This window comes from Polypterus senegalus, chromosome 13 (assembly GCF_016835505.1).
Source record: "Polypterus senegalus isolate Bchr_013 chromosome 13, ASM1683550v1, whole genome shotgun sequence".
In the NCBI taxonomy this organism is placed as follows: domain Eukaryota; kingdom Metazoa; phylum Chordata; class Cladistia; order Polypteriformes; family Polypteridae; genus Polypterus; species Polypterus senegalus.
Genome location: NC_053166.1, coordinates 63,129,733 through 63,144,427, shown reverse-complemented (window position 1 = coordinate 63,144,427; position 14,695 = coordinate 63,129,733). Strand labels below are relative to the sequence as shown.

The window sequence follows — 14,695 nt, the reverse complement described above, 5'->3', positions numbered from 1 at the left end:
TGAATATGGGTGGAGCAGTCTGATAGATGTTTTTGGATTCTTAACTAATTTGCTTATATTTCAGGGCTGTTTTAACAACAAGCAAATTAAAATTCAGCCCAAAAATTAGGTTGTACTTGCAGCTGTAATGGGTTTCTATTTAAGTAATAGGTTGTATTAATAAAGTACAGTCACTAACAGCTCTCTGGGATTATGATAGGAAGAACCTGTCATATAAGCTTTCTTTTCCTGTGATTAATCATGTAAATGATGAACACATATTCTTGCAAAAGTGTGTCAGTAGAAAGGGAGTTCTAAATTGCTAGCATAATTGGAGAATTTTTTACTTCATAAAACTAGTATGTTTGTTTGTTATCTGTAACAGGATTTACCCAGTCTTACAAAGAAGCAGGGAAATTAGTAGCAGGCAGAGAAGAAGTAAATCCAGGAGTCGAGGTAAAGAAAGATCCAGAACACAAGAACGCGTGACAAGGAACAAAAGGGATGATTCTCAGAAGAAGGAATTAAAGGCTAACAAAAATGCAGGTGATGATGTAAAAATCTTGGAAAATAAAGTTTTGGAGAAGCAAGAAACAGTTTCAGAAAACCTCAAAGATAAAATCTTACACAATACTGTCTGTCCAGATAAACAAGTGGCAGCTGCATCAGGTCAGTCAGAGGATGTCTGCCTTGAAGAAACAGTGTGTAAATCAGAAAAAAATGAAACACACTCTGAAATCTTCAAAGAGACTGAACTAAATGCAGAACCCCAGAGTAAGGAAGGAGATAAGACTAATAAATCCAAAGACATTTTACTGAAAGGTACAGAAGTGAAGATGGAACTTACAGTTGATGATACTTTGGAAAGTAAGGATGAATCAGACTGTATGAAGTCATTAAGTACAACTAAACCAGTGGAGTCAGCAACTCAGTCAGAGGAAATAAAATTAGAAGAGATGAGTGTGCCCAATGAAGTAAGGCAGTTTCCTTTACATAAGATTTTACATAAATTATCTTTTTAACATGCAAATAAACCTAAGAAATGTTTCCTTTTATCATTTTGTTAGATGTTTTCAGTATGCTGTTTTTTATGGTAGGTCTATGTTTGCATCTCAATTTACTTATTATGTATGCATTTGTCAAAAATTTAAAAAAGCTGTTTTTGTTTTGTTTTTTAAATACTATTCTTCATTAATAGCAGATGTCGAAACCCAACCTACACTATTTAATGTAAATAAGGCTGAAGTGACTACAGTTTTTCTTTCAGCCAATTATTATTTTTACTCAGGCTCTTATCTAGAAATTAATAACAAAGTGTATTCACTCCATAACAGTGTTTCAGCATTGTCATCTTAAATGTCTTTATTTACAAGCAATGACTTTAATAAGCAAGGCATGCACAGAAATGTCACTGAAATAGCTGATCCTAAGGGTGGCATGATAAAAGAACACCAACAACAGAATGCAGTGACATATAAGTGGAAGAAAAATGTGCGCAGCTGGTAAAGGGTCACTAGATAGATAGATAGGTACTTTATATATGCAATGTATAGCACCAGAAACAATTGGAAAGTGAGAAATAAATGCTTTCAAAGTAGAAATCTAATAAAAGTCAGGAATTAGTTGGAAGAGATACAGTATTTGCATCCTGGTTAACAGTCTGTGGACTAATTTTATTTGGTAATAATTGTGCTAGACAGGTGTACTTTGAGTCCAGGCACTATCTATATGGGTTTCACTTGATTTACTCTGCAGAAAATAAATTTGAAAACATCAGTGGTTGAAAAAAATTTTGCTCTGCTGATTATGTAACTTCAAAAATAAATAAAAATGAACAAAAGTACAGTGACACTTATGTTTAACTGTTTGAAAAACTAAATTAGCACAAGCAGATTTTACAAAGTTTTTGTGTTTTGACTCCATTTTAGCTCTTTGGTTACAGAGGATCAGTACAATAAAACCATGATTGGTATAATGTTTGCTTTCCCAGGAAATCTCTAGCAGATTCAGTGTATATAACTGTCACACAGTTTGGTTAGGTTTAAATATGTAACTGGGAGTTGCACTCGATATCTGTAGCATCAAATTACAATTAAGTATCATTTAATGCAATAAAAATATACATGAATCCTGAATCTGTACTTATCCCAATGTATGCCTATGTGTTTTTAAACTTTCCTCTCTGTTTTTTGGGAATTGGCCATTTTTATTCTGAAACACCTGCTGTTGCCTAGTTATATTTAGGATCAGTAGGTATCGCTGCAAAAAGTCGACGAGGCAGATGAGCCAAGGGATACTTTTAATAGAAATGTTCACATACTCTCACAAAAATAACATTTCACTATAGAGCTAAATACATTGTTAACCAGTGTTTTTATTTTACCCAAAATATAGCTTATTCTGTTTTTGTTTTGAAATGTTACACATTCTGTAGAACCATATGACTTGTTGAATTAGATTACTATAGTGTTTATATTTAAATTAGTACCTGGTATATCCTCTGCAAAATTACTGCTCTATCATAGTTTATATGGTTACACCCTAATATTTTTCTGGAATATGGAATATTCAAAAGTGGAAAAATGAACATTATTGTATGGGGTAGAATTAAGACATATTAGCAAGTTGGTGCAATATGTAGCTGCCTCATTATAGACCTGAAAAGTTCTCTTAGTGACCAAAATTGATTTGTAACTATCTTTGCATTGTACCAACTTTTACTTCATAGGAAGAATTTCTTGATCCAGATTTTCCAGATACCATAGAGGATTTAGTAACCTTAGACGAAGTTGGTGATGAGGAGGAGAGAATGAACCATTCATCTTCCAGTAAGTTTGTTATTAAAGTAAAAAGAACTGTGTTCAATGGAGATCTTGAAATTACCCAAAATGTAGTTTATACCATTAATATTAATATTTAGTCCCCCTCCCATAATCATGGCAGAATGATGCTTTCTGGAATTATGTAGAAATGAAAACAAAATCAAGCCATGTTACCATGTTCATATTTTTCACATAATTAAAAATAAATAAATAAAGCTGGGTACAAAGCTTTATTTTTTACTTATTTAAATAAGGCAAGCGTCTTTTATCACCCTCTCCCACCCTTCACTTTACTGGTTATGTGCAGGTTAATGGGTGGCAGTGAGACCTTCTGGATTAAGATGGTTGGAGCAAGAAATAGGCTGATTTTCACAAGATTACCAGTTTTTTATCTTTCTGTCATCAATGGTGATAACTTGTCACAAACAGTGCTTTGGATCACTAATGGGAAGGGAATTAAGAATGTCATCATGACCTGCATTTTACTTCGCTAAATGTTAAGAATTTTTTGTAGGGTGAAAATTGTTTTGAGGAGTTGTTTTCTTTGGCATTTTTTGCAACATTTGGATGTGACTAATTATTACATTACATATTAAGGCAGGTTGGGCCACATTAGGTTAAGTAAATGGGTGTTTAGGAAGTCATTCAAGTCCATTGGAAGTTATCCAGCTTGCAAAATGTGACCCAGACTGACTGAAAGTAATTAATATGAAAAGGTTTAATTGATATACTTTTTATTTTTTAATAGCTAGAACCAGTGAGTCTGTAATCAACTCCTCATATACAGTAAATGTTTTGTAAGGTTTTTGTACATAGCTACTTTTTGCTCTTTTCTCTCCACCTTCCACAGCTTTTAAATGAAACCAATAGAAATACATGTATATTCCATAACTAAACCATAATTTGTTTTGGTCCTGTTATTTATGCATGTTGATAATAAAGTCATCTGCCCATAGAAAGTGTTTTCAGTCATTGGAGTCAGTCTAACCAGCTTACCTACATTCTCAGCCGTACCTTTTGTGATTGGTTGCATTTTGCTACATACTAGATGCTCACACAGAAAAAATTTTTAACTGTCATATGAATCTAATCATTTTTCACTAGGATCATATAGACATATATAATTGTGTTATTGTTAGGAAAGTGTAATGCCATTTGAAAGTTGTTTCTTATTTGCATGTTCCTTTAATTGGAAACACTGCATATATGGGTAGTGCCTGTGTCTAGCTTAAATCTAATACAGTTTTAAAATGTGATATATGCTTGAAAGTTTGTGAACCCTTTAGAACTTTCTATATTTCTGCATAAATATAACCTAAAAACATCATCAGATTTTTCCCTCACATCCTAAAAGTATATCAGACCAAAGCACAGACTTCCAAAAATCATCTTCAAATATTCACGGGCAAACCTCAGTCGGGCTGTGATGTGCAGCTCTTTGAGTAAAGGGGTTCTTCTGGGACGATGGCCGTGAAGCCCACCACGGTGAAGAGCCCCTCACAACTGTGTTCCTTGAAACATCAACTCCAGAAGAGGCCAGGTCAGCAACAATCATCTTGGCAGATGTCCGGGGTTCCTTGCTGACATCTCTGACTATTTTTCTCTCCAGAGTTCTTAAAATCTTGCGCCAACGGCCACGGCCAGGTTTGTTTCTAACAGAATTTGTCTCCTTGTACTTGGCAATGATGCAACGTACAGCAGTTCTAGACACTGTGAATCGCTTGGAAATGGCAGTGTAGCCTTGCCCCTTATCATGAGCCTCTACTATCTTCTTTTTGAGCTCCAGACTGATTTCCTTTGTCTTTGGCATGGTCAGTAACAGTAGTCCCTATCATGTGTTCAAGAGCCCTGTTCCTTGGGAGTCTTTTTATGCTGATTGAGTGTTGTTAGGAAGCCAATTGACTGCAGGTGTTGTTAGGAAGCCAATTGATTCCTCCTGTTGGTTTCAAAGCTGATTGGTTAATTAGTGTAGGTGTGTTTTGAAAGCAAACATTAACATGGGGCTAATATTTTTGACCACCCCATTTTTTACTATATTTGATATAAAGCAAGACTAAAAATATATTTTATATTACAAAATGTTTCAAAAGCTAGTAAATAGCACTGGTGGATGTTTGATTATATCAAATTTCATCAATGTTGCAAACTTTGGGAAGAAGTTTAGGAAAATGTTCCATGATTCCAGGGGGGCTAATAATTTTGGCCTCAACTGTACATATTTGTGAATGGCAAAAGTATGTGAACCTTTGCTTTCAGTATCTGGTGTGATCCCCTTTGCAGCAATAACTGCAACTAAACGTTTCTGGTAACTTTTGATCATTCCTGCACACCGGCTTGGAGGATTTTTAGCCCATCCCTCTGTACAGAACAGCTTCAACTCTGGGATGTTGGTGGGTTTCCTCACATTAACTACTCGCTTCAGGTCCTTCCACAACATTATGACTGGATTAAGGTCAGAAGTTTGATTTGGCCATTCCAAAACATTAACTTTATTCTTGTTTAACCATTCTTTGGTAGAACGACTTGTGTGCTTAGGGTGGTTGTCTTGCTACATGACCCACCTTCTCTTGAGATTCAGTTCATGGACAGATGTCCTGACATTTTCCTTTAGAATTCTCTGATATAATTCAGAATTCATTGTTCCATCAATGAAGGCAAGCCGTCCTGGCCCAGATGCAGCAAAACAGGCCCAAACCATGATACTACCACCACCATGTTTCACAGATATCTAAACATAACGCTTTTCATTGAAACCAAAAAGTTCTATTTTGGTCTCATCCATCCACAACACATTCTTCCAATAGCCTTCTAGTTTGACCATGTAATCTTCAGCAAACTGCAGACGAGCTGCAATGTTTTTTTTTTGGAGAGCAGTGGCTTTCTCCTTGCAACCCTACCATGCACACCATTGTTGTTCAGTGCTCTCCTGATGGTGGACTTATGAACGTGAACATTAGCCAATGTGAGAGAGGCCTTCAGTTGCTTAGAAGTTACCCTGGGGTCATTTGTGACCTCGCCGACTATTACACGCCTTGCTCTTGGAGAGATCTTTGTTGGTCAACCACTCCTGGGGATGGTAACAATGGTCTTGAATTTCCTCTATTTGTACACAATCTGTCTGACTGTGGATTGGTTGAGTCCAAACTCTTTAGAGATGGTTTTGTAACCTTTTCCAGCCTGATGAGTATCAACAACTCTTTTTCTGAGGTTCTCAGAAATCTCCTTTGTTCGTGCCATGATAGACTTCCACAAACATGTGTTGTGAAGAGCAGACTTTGATAGATCCCTGTTCTTTAAATAGCACAGGGTGCCCACTCACACCTGATTGTCATCCCATTGATTGAAAACACCTGACTCTAATTTCACCTTCAAACTAACTGCTAATCCTAGAGGTTCACATACTTTTTCCACTCACAAATATGTAATATTCGATCATTTTCCTCAATAAATAAATGACCAAGTATAAAATTTTTGTCTCATTTGTTTAATTGGTTTCTATTTATCTACTTTTAGGACTTGAGTGAAAATCTGATGATGTTTTAGGTCATATTTATGCAGAAATACATAAAATTCTAAAGGGTTCACAAACTTTCAAGCATAACTGTATTAAAAATGTAACGCGAGTTCATTATCTTGAATTACTGTCAGTTCTACATTGTTTGATGTATAATGTACCATATAACATATAATCTTTGGATCCTTATGCTTCTCTCTTAAGCAACCATCAGAAGTTATTAGTTTTGTATGTATTTAATTTTAAATACCCTGTTCAGTATTACAAGGTAATTATTCCTTTGTATTTTTTCCAGGGGACCCACTGAGGCAAGAACAGGTTAGTGTGCTGTTTATTTTTATGGCATCTTTAATACTTAGCTACTCTAGTTTAAGGAATGATATGACTTAATATGAAAATGACTATTCTCTGTTTGAAATAACTCTGCATGTAAATACTTATATTTTTGCATGTCAAATCAGGTGATTATTTAATAGCTTAAATTAAATCATAATAAGGCATGAGTATTTTGCATCATTTTTTTAATACGATCCTAAAAATAGTTGTATCATTTTCTTTTCTGTTTTATAGAAATATTGCTGAAATTTATCTTTCTCTGTATGTTTTACAAAGTGAAATTAACTTAATTGGTGTTTCCCAATACTTTGCAGGGAGGAAGGGTGGTTACTGTAACACATTATGAAAAATTAAACAATTATGAATCAGAGATTCTTAGGCTTGTTGAACCATTTGGCAAAGTGATGAATTATATGGTGCTACATGAAAAGAAAGTGGTAAGTAGTTGAACAAAGGTGAATACATGTTCTCAGTTACCACTAAGATGACAAGAAGGTGCTATTTAATGCAAGTTTTCTATAGTGATGACAAATTAACCCCAGAAACTCATTCATAATGAAGACGTTATTCAAAAAACATCTATTCATCAATTTTCAAGCACTGTTAATCTAGTTCACAAACTAGACTACACTTCAGATGCACAGCTTACTTTTGCAGAACCTAGGATATAATAAAACACAAATCTTAAAATACATACCTTGGTTTTTGGTGCAAGGTATAGTATGTTTTTTTTTATACATTTTTGCCCATCTTTGGTAAGTGGTTCCAAATAGGGGATATGTGTGGTAGGTCTGTCAAAATAAAAGTCACTGTTATGTGATGTGTTATGATAAAAGCAGGCATTCAAATGAAATAGAAGATTTATTTACTTAAACATGTCTATGCATTATTGCTGTATCTTACTGATGAGTTTGCATATAACTTCTATGATGAACATTTTCTTTCTTAAACATGCCCTTTTCACAGTGCATTTCAGAACAGATTTTTTCGTACTTCACTGTCCTACAATTGTGTACAATTTTATAATGCACATTTTATGTAACACTTCTTCTGCACTGTAAACCTATCATTCTGTTGCTGATTCTGTTCCATATGACTCTTGAAGCTGAGATCCCTGACTTACTGCAGCTTTATGAAAGAACTGCTAAGTATCCATCGAACAAACTAAAAGGCGGTTTCCTTTTTTTTTATGACAATTGAAAGTAACTTCCTTATTTCTAATGTCCCTTTTTTGTTATATTTGCTGTCAGATTAGCATTTTAAAGGAACTTTGCTGTATCTGTCTACCTTGGCACACTGTTTCACACAGTTTGAGTTAGCTGCTTAATTGACACATTATTTTCAGCAATATGGCATAATTAAAAATGTATTCTCTATATTCAGGTCATGTGTGTTGCAGACAAAAAATAAATCTGTAAAGGGGAAAAACTGGAACAAAAGAGAGAATCTCGGAGTTTAGTTCCATCTATTGAACTGGCACCCCATTCTAGAAAATATTAAGCCATGTCCAGTGTACCTCTCTACCACCTAAATTTTGTGCTTTATTGTTTGAATAGTATTTCGTGGTAACACCCAAGCTCAGTTTTACAGAATTTTTTATTTAATTTAAAGGCCATTTATTAAGCAACGTTAAATATTTAGTTGTTTCACTGTAAAACATATATAGGCTGTCTGTGGCCCCATTTAGTAAACAAGAGATGTGTGATCACAATTCTTCTGGACTCAAGGATCAATAATGATCATAAAGGGGAAAAACTATACAGTTTCATTTTCTTTATCAGTAAGAATAATGTGAGAAAAGAAATTTCCTTCAAACCACCTTGAGAACGATGTCAAGTGTGAAATACAACCGGTGTCTAATGTACTTTACAAAATTTACAGAAAGAAAGGTGTTTTATAACTAGAAATGTAATTTAATTACTTTCAGAATATCAGCATGGATTCAGTTATTACCTTATTTCATTTGTTAGTGGAAATAAATCCTGTCCTTGGATAGGGTGACTTTGGATGAATAGACTGACCAATAGTGCACTAAATGTCATTATAAAATAAATACAATTGAAAAACTAGACTGGACTATGTTACTGCAAACAATGAAATACAGTCATTGTATACCTAAGCGTTGCTATTTATTTATTTATTTATTTTTTTTTATATTGTGATCAAGCAATACATTTAAAAAAAAACATTTCAGGCATTGCATTGATTGTAAATATGATGTACAGCTTGTTTAAAATCCACTAAACAATGCAATCAGTTACAGAAATCCATAAAAAAAATTAAATTTGTGTTTGATAACAATATTAAAGCTAAACTCAAAAAAGGGTATTTGCTTAATTTGTAAGTGACCAAATATTATATTATGTTCTGCAAGTGCCCCCCATGCTTGCCGTGTGGCCTGCGTTTTTCAGGTTTCTGTCCTCTATTCTGTTGATTCATTTCCACTCTGTGTGAGAGACCCAGCCAGTCACATTACAGTAGCAATTCAATTAAGGGAAACAGTTGGACTGCAGACCAAATCTGAACACCTTGGGTTTTATTCAATGCAGATTTCCTGAAAGCGTGTTTGTCCCATCATTAATTATATTGTGCTTCAAGTAGATAAACTATAAAAAAAAATCCAGAACTCTTTAAAAGTACAGATTGTATATCAAGCATTACCTGTCATTACAGTTGAACACAAAACCAGAAAAAAACTTTCATCCAAACCAGCAGACATATATACCCTGTATAACTATATGTTACTTCCTTTTATCATCCCATTTAGCAAAACATAAACTGACAACATTTTGAAAAAACCAAACAGAAAAAAACAGTAATATGTATGAAGAAAAAATGAAAAATTAAAAAATACCTCTTGTTACAGTTTCTTACCTCCATAAACCTAATCATAAACTAAACAATTAATTACATTTCAAAAAATTTTTATGAAGTACCATAGATCCCGTTATATAAGCCGAGAATTTCGTCCTAGATTTTTGGCTTGGAGTTTGGGGGTCGGTTTATACAACGAGTATCGTTTCAGATTCAAGATTTCCAGCGCAATGCCGGTTTTGCCGATGAATACGGAAGTAAATAATGACGAAACCACAGAGCCATCTTTCAGATGAAGAAGTAATTTTGCATGCCGGTACTTTAAATTAAATAAAGAATTTATTCAAAAAAGTGTTTTAGTTGTTGATTTTATTAATAAAATTTATAATAAATTATCGGAAGTTTAAAATGAAATTTTTGTTTTGATTTACGATCAACATCTTGCGTTTAAACGGATGCGGTCACGTGTATCCGCTTGCGCGATTGTAAACAAACAACCAAGAGCGTTAGTAGCGTCAGTCGGAGCCCAGATACATGTGTTTGTGGATGTAATTTCCGTTATTGCAGTGATTTACCTATATATATAATTCATTAAGACCATGCAAGCAAGACACATAATTGCTAAGGAAGGAAGAGAAGGTAAAAGTAAGCGATCGCAATCGAAACGAAGATGGACATTGTGTGGAAATATCTCCTCCCTTACTGCAGCCCAAAGATGTCAAATTGAATGGTGAGTACAGTATGAAATTGTTTCTAGAATAGAATGCCTTTTATTGTCACTATACGCATCTACAATGAGATTAAATGCAGCTCCTTCAGTGCAGAAAAAAGTTCTGTATAGGGCTTGTATGGTTGTTTTTTAGCTTTAGCATAATGCCGGATCTGCAGCCCCGCTTCTGCTTTCTTTCCCTCCTCTGTCTGTGTTGTCTCCTAGACCCAACAACAATCCACGGAGAGCCCGCTGGTCTCGCTATGTTGTCTGGGATGTTGTGTGTGTGATGAAAAACACTCGAAACAGATGTCTGGCTCTGGACACTGATGTGTACAAGGTTCTGAATGGTGTAGCGGATGTTCGCCAAACCGATCGTGCACAAACAAGGACAAAGAAAAAAGTACAAAAACAACAAAAAAGTGCACTGAAAAGGAGAGCCATGCTCCTAGCTTAATCAAAGTAGGCTTGGCACTTTTTATAACTTTTTGGTTAGTACATTAGAAAAATGATTGGTGTTTTGGTAAATTATGCACATTATATTATATATCAAAAATGCTGGCAGTCTCAAATTCTCGCCGATAAACATTATAAATATACCCGAAGAGACACTGTTAAGGAAATTTAGAAAATTTTGCTTGGAGAAGGGGGTCAGCTTAAATACCGGTCATCGGCAAATACATGTAATTTAGTAGGTAGAGAAGGGGTTCGGCTAATATACCGGGTCGGCCTGTATTCCGGGATCTACGGTATACGAAAAGTGTGGTGTATTAACAGTAACAGGTTTGCCTTGGATAATGCAGACAGTCATTTTCTAACCTGTTTATTCCTGAACCAGGGTCACAGGGGTCTGCTGAAGCCTATCCCAGCTAGCATAGGTTGCACCCTGGACAGGGCACATATCCATTGCATACAGTTTTTCATTCTAGATCAAATGGAGTAAAACAAACCATAAAAGTCCGAAGTTGGCAAACACTGCCAAACGTTAAGGAGAGGAATATTCCATTGCCCAAGTTATTTTTCTACTTTACTTGTCCCTAGAACATCTCTGTAAAACTTAGTTTTACTGTTTTTTCTGTCTCTTAATAGTTCAGGCAAAAAACTTGAATCATTCATTGTATATCAGTCAGTATTAAATACAATATTTTGTTTTTAATCGCAAAACCTCTTTGAGATAAGTTGTTAACTTTTATTTTTAGTAAAAAAATTGCTACCATTTTCTTTTTGCTTTTAAGTCTCTCTTGGAATTGGACTCTACAGATGCAGCAAATAAAATGGTGAATCACTATAGGGAAAATGAAGGACTTGTTTGTGGGCTACCTGTTAAAGTTAATTTGTCCCAAACATACAGAAAAGTGAAGGTAAGCACTGTACATTGTTTAGTAGTGTAATTGTTTATTTTTTGGTTATAAATTTGTTGCAGATTATAAAAATCCCATTTAATTTTACCTCATTATTTACAAAGCTAAAAAAAGCCCTTGAAGGAAATGGCTGATAGTAACACCAAGTTTTCATTTATAATTATCCTGAGCAAAATATAAACAGTCATATGATTGTAATTGGGACCAGCCATTTGGTCGTATGTCAGTCACAAAGTGTATAGGTCATTTCAGCTGAGGCTCTGTGGGTCAGGTATGGGTCAGTGGTATGCATATTTTAACCGCTGGTACATAGTAGCAGAAACTGATTTTCAAGTGTCAGCAGATGCACACCTGGTCTATAAGGGAAGGCGATGTGAGTCGAATGCATAGGAATTAACTATATGGAGCAGGTGCCAATCAAAAAAAAAAACCTTGGAGAACTCACTAAGAGTTGGAAAACATGTGACCCTGTGAAATAATAATAATAATAATAAAAGACTTGTTGCTATTTATATCTCCTTGATGGAAGAAAAAAGTGTGAACCATCTGCACAGATTGGAAACAAAAAACAGATGTGCCATCTGTGTGGAGTGAGACTCTGCAAGGTCCATGATTTTTTTTTTATATATATAATTATATTGCTAGTTTGTGCCCATTCATTGATTATAGCATCAGTACAGTAAGGCAGATAACCAAGAGACTGCTACCTCTGCAGCTCTGCCACCACTTCTGTCACTGCTTCTAAATAGTGCATCATTATTTGTGTCACAGTGCTGATGCAAGTACTTGATAAACAAAAGATTTATGACCTTTGTGGCCTCTAGCAGCTGCTTTTGGCAAAAAAATTATTACGCTACTGTTTTTCTATGGCTTTTGACTGTAAGCTCGGTTGTCTGTAAATCGGCACATGACTGTATATATGTATCTATGTATGTACATACATATGTACAACACAGTTCTTGCTGTCAGTTTCTTTCATAACTGCATAAGATTACTAATTGATTATTCTTTAAACTACCTTTGGGTTCAGCATGTTTTTTTGATATAATTTTTAGATATTGAGAGTCCTGGTTTATTTGATTGTATGTTTTACCATCCTGTTTGTGGTTTATAAGTTCCTCATAAATGTACAGGGACAAAAATGCTATTTTAAAAACACTATTTTGTTTGGGAGCCTAGGGTTGCCTTCTTTTACAGAAATATAAGGTACTTGTTAGAAGCCCTTACAAAGTATGGGATATCTTGTGTCTTTACATTCACACATTGGATGGCTTCCTGTTAACACTTTTGTAAGGACTGCATTATCATTCAGGCATTGTGATCTTACTTATAAATTGTTGCTTTAACTATTTTATAAGAAAACAAAAGTAAATATTTGAATTTGAAGCATTGAGAAGTTAGCTGAGCTCTGATGGATTATGTGCTGAAGAAAATGCTAAGAATGAGATTATATATTTAAAAGACTGCACATACCTCTTTGAAAAGTTGTTCTGATGTCTGTTATCTGTGGGAAAAATTTTAAGTGGCTCACACTTCTCATTTTACCCATTACTATTTAATTCTTAGTATCAGTCTTTGACAGCATTATAATAACCTTTGAAGCCTGGTTTATCATGCATCTTTAAAAATGGAAAAAAATTACAATTAAATAAAAAATATATCTTTTATGTTTGCTTATATTTTGTTAAGATAAAGGGCCATATGGAATTAACCATTCTTGTTGAATATACAACTTAAAGTATGGGACAGAATTTTATTCTGCTTGTTTTCTTGCTATAGCAAAATGTTATATTTTTTTCTATTAAGTAGATTCCAGCAAAACGGTATACTGTTTTCATTTGTATTATTTTAATACTTACATCTATAGATTTTAAGGATTAAAATTGATACTATGAAGTACCTTATTCCTTTACAGAATACAGGGAGAGTTATTTGCTTGACATGCCTGCCTTCATCATGGTACACTGATAAAGAAGTTTTAAGGCTTGCTAAACCATTTGGAAAAGTGATATGTTATTTTCTTCTCAGACTGCGTGGTGAGGTATAGTACTTTTTCTGTTTTTTTCTCTACATCTTTATTACCCTTCTTGATGGGTAACTAGTAGATTACAGCATATACTTCGCTGTCATTGTTTATTAGGTCAAATGCTATAATTTGTATAGTGAAGCATAATTTTAATTCAAAGTAAGGTAAGTAAGCAGAAAAAAATACACTGGAAAACATCATAATATAAAAGAATATACAGTGGAACCTCGGTTTACGAGTGTTTTGCAAGACGAGCAAAATTTTTTAATAAATTTTGACTTGATAAACGAGCGATGTCTTGCAATACGAGTAGTACGGATACACTTTGTCTACTGAGCGTCATGTGATCACAACTGAGGTGATGGTTCTCTTTCGCGCGCGTCTCTCTCTCTCCTTATCTCGCTCGCTCGCACACGTCTCTCTCTTCCTATCTTTCTTGCTTGCATGCGTCTCTCTCTCTCTCCTTATCTCGCTCGCTCGAGCATCTCTCTCTCTTTCTCCCCCCTCTCTTGAGGGCAATCGTCTCCTATTCTCCATCTGAGTCTGTGTGCCTCACTCATATAGTCAACATCCGTACGAGCGTATATTGTTTACTACAGCATTGTGACTTTGTGTGTGTGTGCGCGCTGTAAAGTGTAAGTCCCCATCTTGCGCCCCAAAACACGAAGCTGAGTTTTAGTACTTTAACAACACCAGCCGCCTTCAGCTTGAAACAGCAACAGCGCTGTTATTTATTGTAGCGGGATCTTTATAATGTTCCTTGTATCACCCATTGACGGCAGGCGCTTATAGCATGTCTGTGATCTTTTTGGATGCGCTTATATGGCGAACTGCTACAGCGCTGGGAGACTGTGATTGCTTTGGGACGCTCTTCCGCGTGTCGTCCTGTTGGGTGGAATCCCACATGAGTTTAGAAACTCACTCACACCAGCCATGATTCTTTTTAAAGGTAAAGTGCAGGTTAATTTGTTTTATGTATTTTTACTTTATATTTTGTATTAATCATTTTTATATGAATAGTTTTGGGTTTTGGAACGAATCATCTGAGTTTCCGTTATTTCTTATGGGGAAATTCGCTTTGATATACAAGTGCTTTGGATTGATTGCAAGCACGTTTCCGGAACGAATTATGCT

General features: G+C 35.0%; 1 protein-coding gene across 4 annotated transcripts in view; it reads left to right on the top strand.

Annotated features, from left to right (window-relative positions):
- Positions 1-14,695, top strand: part of LOC120541919 (matrin-3-like) — a 97,420-nt gene that overhangs the window by 58,282 nt on the left and 24,443 nt on the right. For 3 of the 4 annotated variants that reach the window (XM_039773899.1, XM_039773898.1, XM_039773901.1), the window contains 6 exons: positions 365-953; positions 2,708-2,807; positions 6,611-6,633; positions 6,966-7,088; positions 11,410-11,535; positions 13,451-13,576. In XM_039773899.1, the coding sequence (XP_039629833.1) occupies positions 365-953; positions 2,708-2,807; positions 6,611-6,633; positions 6,966-7,088; positions 11,410-11,535; positions 13,451-13,576 (1,087 nt within the window). The remainder of the gene's footprint in view (positions 1-364; positions 954-2,707; positions 2,808-6,610; positions 6,634-6,965; positions 7,089-11,409; positions 11,536-13,450; positions 13,577-14,695) is intronic. The other variant, XM_039773900.1, reaches the window with a different exon arrangement.